We start from the raw sequence: 3,700 nt of genomic DNA on the forward strand, positions 1-3,700 counted from the left end.
TACAATAAAAAAAGAGATGCAATATAGATTTAAAAAAATATATAAAAGATAATACAATATAAAATATAAAAATACAATATGTATATTGATGAGATGACAGTTTTGCCAGATTACAGTTTTGCCAGATTATTGCACAAAGTCTCCGTCAGATAATTATATAATTATTGCACAGAGTGATCAGCATGTTATTGCATATAACACAAGTTTAGCCTGGAGAGCCTGAAAGACAGGAGGATGAAACTTTATTATTTTCTTAAACAACTAAAGACATAACAAAATGCAATATGAATAATGGATTTAGAGACATAAACCATATTTTGATTATGTTATTGTTTTGACCTGACCACAATGATATCTGGCTGTGTGTGCTTGTATGTATTTGATTAGGTCTAACCAGAGGTGGAAGAAGTACTCTGATTTTTTATTTAAGTAAAAGTAGCAGTACTACAGTGTAAAAAATATTTTCAAGTGAAAATCATGCATTCAAAATCTTACTTAAGTAAAAGTGCATACATATCAGCATCAAAATATACTTAAAGTACCAAAAGTAAAAGTACTCATTATGCATAATGGCCCATTTCAGAATAATATATATCAAATTACTGGATTATAATTAGTGTAAGTATCACTAATTTCAGCTACTTTATATTCTGCCAAGTAGCTTAATTGGTTCATTTTATTTGATATGGACATCACAGTGGCATTAAAATTGTAACATTTATGCACAAGGTTGCACCAGATGCACTGTGTTTAGTGTTTGTAGTGAAACGCTAATTTACAACACCAGGAGGCTTTTTTTCAAAGAGTTCAAATAGAAAAAAAGAAAAGAATACATACACAAATACATACACACAAAAATATAAAATACAGTGTGTCTAAAGGGGTATTAGGTGTGCGATCAATGTTGTTTCTCTTTTAGCCATGATTTTTTACCTCTACCTATAATAATACATCATAATATATATCTTAATCTATATTTTGTATTAATAATCTGAATCTGCAAAGTATCTAAAGTAGTGAAGTATAAAGTACAGTAATTGCCTCCAAATTGTAGTGGAGTAGATGTATAAAGTAGCATCAAACGGAAATACTCAAGTAAATTACAAGCACCTGGAAATTGAACTTAAGTACAGTACTGGAGTAGATGTATTTAGTTACTTTCCACTGAGTCTAACAATTTATTATAAGGGATTAAAAATGGGCTTCTCTTTCTATAGGTCTAATGGACTCTAACAGTGAAGACGGAGATTACCAAAGTGTTGAACAGCAGGATGCAGCCCAGTACAGAGTGACCTATCCTCATGGGAGAAACACAAAAGAGGTGAGCTGGGTTACACATTATAATACACAAATGTATCTCTGTATGCTGGTTATAATTGTGCAAAATGTATTTTTCTATGCAGGTGGATTACAATAAAAATGAGGAGTTCAACAGAAAGAAGTAGGTCATTGCACGTTTTGTGGTCACATTACAGCTAGATGCATGATGTGATTTGGTTTTCAACCAAATGTTTGAACACCCAGGTATCCCGTGAGTCGCTCTGGCAACAACCCGGGCAGAGTGAAGCGGGTAGTGTCATGTAAGAGGAAGACCCATCATCTGACGGTGACTCGCAGGAAGCAGCTCGGGCCTGGGAAGAGTTATGATGCTGCAAACAAGGAGAATGAGACGAACAGCCGGCAGGATGTGCAACAGGAGATATCTGGCATGGACCCTTGGGAGTTCCCACTAAATGTCAATAATTACCACAAGACTGGTAGTACTGGTTCTGAACAGGCCGACTATCGTACAGTCACTGAGGTCAGAAATACTATCACAGCTCTTCTGTTTCTTGTGTTGTGTTGTTTTAATGAATTACTGTGCCACTAATATGCAAATAAAACAATCTGTCAATGTTTTTCAGCTCACAGGGGATCATAACACAATGACCGATGTGCTCTTTGGAAGAAATCTGAGGCTGAAAGTATGTTTAACATTGTGGAAGAGAAGTGTTGGAGAGCTGTTGACCTACTTTCTGAGGTACGTAGTCTGTTTCGTAAATGTGACACGCAGTATTTTTGTTAGAATTTCAAAAGTATTGTTACTTCACTGTCTTTATACAGAATCCAAGACATTGGTGTGGTTGTTGATTTTCTCCCGCTGATAAGCAAAAGGTGAGTAACTTGAAATTTGCAAAAGTCTGAGCGACACTGCCCACAAGTGGAGTAAAATGTTGCTTTAATCTAATTTTCTCTGCAGCATGGATGAAAACTCCCCCAGGGTCACCATTGGCTGTTGCGTCGACCTCTTTCCTTTAGTTAGGAAAGTCCTCACCAATCCATACGAAGAGTGAGTATTCCTGCTGCTGTAGGGCTTTGTTTTTTTGGTGCAATTGAATTATTACAGAATAAAATACATTGTTTATGCACATAACAGACACGAGGTGGAAGGATAATTACAAAAATAAAAATAAATTAAGATTGTATTTTATTCTCACAGGTATCTTATAGTTGGTTTAAAGTGGATAAATTCAGTTTTGAAACACTGGTGGGGGGAACTAAGAACAAGCGGCTATGGATCAACTAAACTCCCGATGGATATGTAAGTGTTGTTTTGTGAGCTGTATGATACTTCAAACAGATAAATGCTGCACATATTCATGCAAAGTTTGCCACTATTTTCAATATCTGTCCCAATGTGTAGATCAGAATACGATGTGGTAAAGTATTTATTTAACTTTGTTACAGAAATTTCCAGGCCTTTAATCAGCAGTTATTGGAGTTATGGCATCAGGAACCTTTACTGAAATCCGTCCCAGGAGCTGCTGGAGACCTGGCAAAGGTCAGTGCTGCATGCATGAATAAATCATTACCACTGTCGTTTTTGGCTTTGAATTTTCTTATACAAAAAAGTGTCTTACATCAGCATCTTTCTCCCTTACTGTAGGTTATTGACTCCTTCCTGTCTCAACTAACCTGACGGCAACAAAGAAACAAAACAGATCTTTCTCTGGTAGCAAAAAAATGAAAGAATAAAATGTTTAGATTGGAGATGTTGTTGTTTCCATAGAGAAGTGTCCTTTAGCTTGTACTGTACCTGTCCTGAGGGGATGTCTGTAGAGCATGACGTATTTATTTATTGGCTGGCGGATGACCTTCAACAGTTGAAATACTGAGAATGTGCAATATAAATGTAATCGTGTAGCAAATTTGACTTAGTAGGATGTTGTAATTATTATCAACGAGAAGAGTTTATCATTGTGCAGTTTCAGTTATGTCAAAGAAACTTAAAGGCTTTCATGAATGTAAGAATTATGTTTCATTGATATGTGTGTCTATTCTCTTTAATTGCACCACTGATGATGAATAAAGTTTGTATTTTCGGTTTTAAAGTTTGTGGTTGGTATTGAAATTAATTTTTGTTACAACCAAAACAAGGGATGTACAGTAATCCCCTTCCTCTGTGGGAGAAAACAGCTCTGATATGTTTCCAAACTGTACGTGCTTTAACTCAACACTGTACTTCACCTTAAGTTAAAGTACAGCTCCCAGATCATCATCTGGACTTCAGCCTCATTCACTCTTGAAGTGATTTAAGTAAGAGAGATATGGGTTCACATAGCTCATATCTCTCTCCTCATTTACACGTGGGTTTATCTCACTTGACACAGATAAGTTGGTGTCTGTCATTGTGTTGTGAACCTGAGGCTGAAGTCCATTT

General features: G+C 35.9%; 1 protein-coding gene across 2 annotated transcripts in view; it reads left to right on the forward strand.

Annotated features, from left to right (window-relative positions):
- The window catches only part of LOC141751983 (KATNB1-like protein 1), a 45,252-nt gene extending 41,881 nt beyond the window's left edge, over nt 1-3,371 (forward strand). For both annotated transcript variants that reach the window (XM_074609687.1, XM_074609686.1), the window contains exons 2-10: nt 1,218-1,321; nt 1,404-1,441; nt 1,525-1,801; nt 1,905-2,020; nt 2,104-2,154; nt 2,240-2,329; nt 2,480-2,581; nt 2,728-2,821; nt 2,927-3,371. In XM_074609687.1, the coding sequence (XP_074465788.1) occupies nt 1,223-1,321; nt 1,404-1,441; nt 1,525-1,801; nt 1,905-2,020; nt 2,104-2,154; nt 2,240-2,329; nt 2,480-2,581; nt 2,728-2,821; nt 2,927-2,959 (900 nt within the window). In that variant the 5' untranslated portion in view covers nt 1,218-1,222 and the 3' untranslated portion in view covers nt 2,960-3,371. The remainder of the gene's footprint in view (nt 1-1,217; nt 1,322-1,403; nt 1,442-1,524; nt 1,802-1,904; nt 2,021-2,103; nt 2,155-2,239; nt 2,330-2,479; nt 2,582-2,727; nt 2,822-2,926) is intronic.
- The last annotated feature ends 329 nt before the right edge of the window (nt 3,372-3,700 follow it).

Source organism: Sebastes fasciatus, chromosome 15, assembly GCF_043250625.1.
Source record: "Sebastes fasciatus isolate fSebFas1 chromosome 15, fSebFas1.pri, whole genome shotgun sequence".
In the NCBI taxonomy this organism is placed as follows: Eukaryota; Metazoa; Chordata; class Actinopteri; order Perciformes; family Sebastidae; genus Sebastes; species Sebastes fasciatus.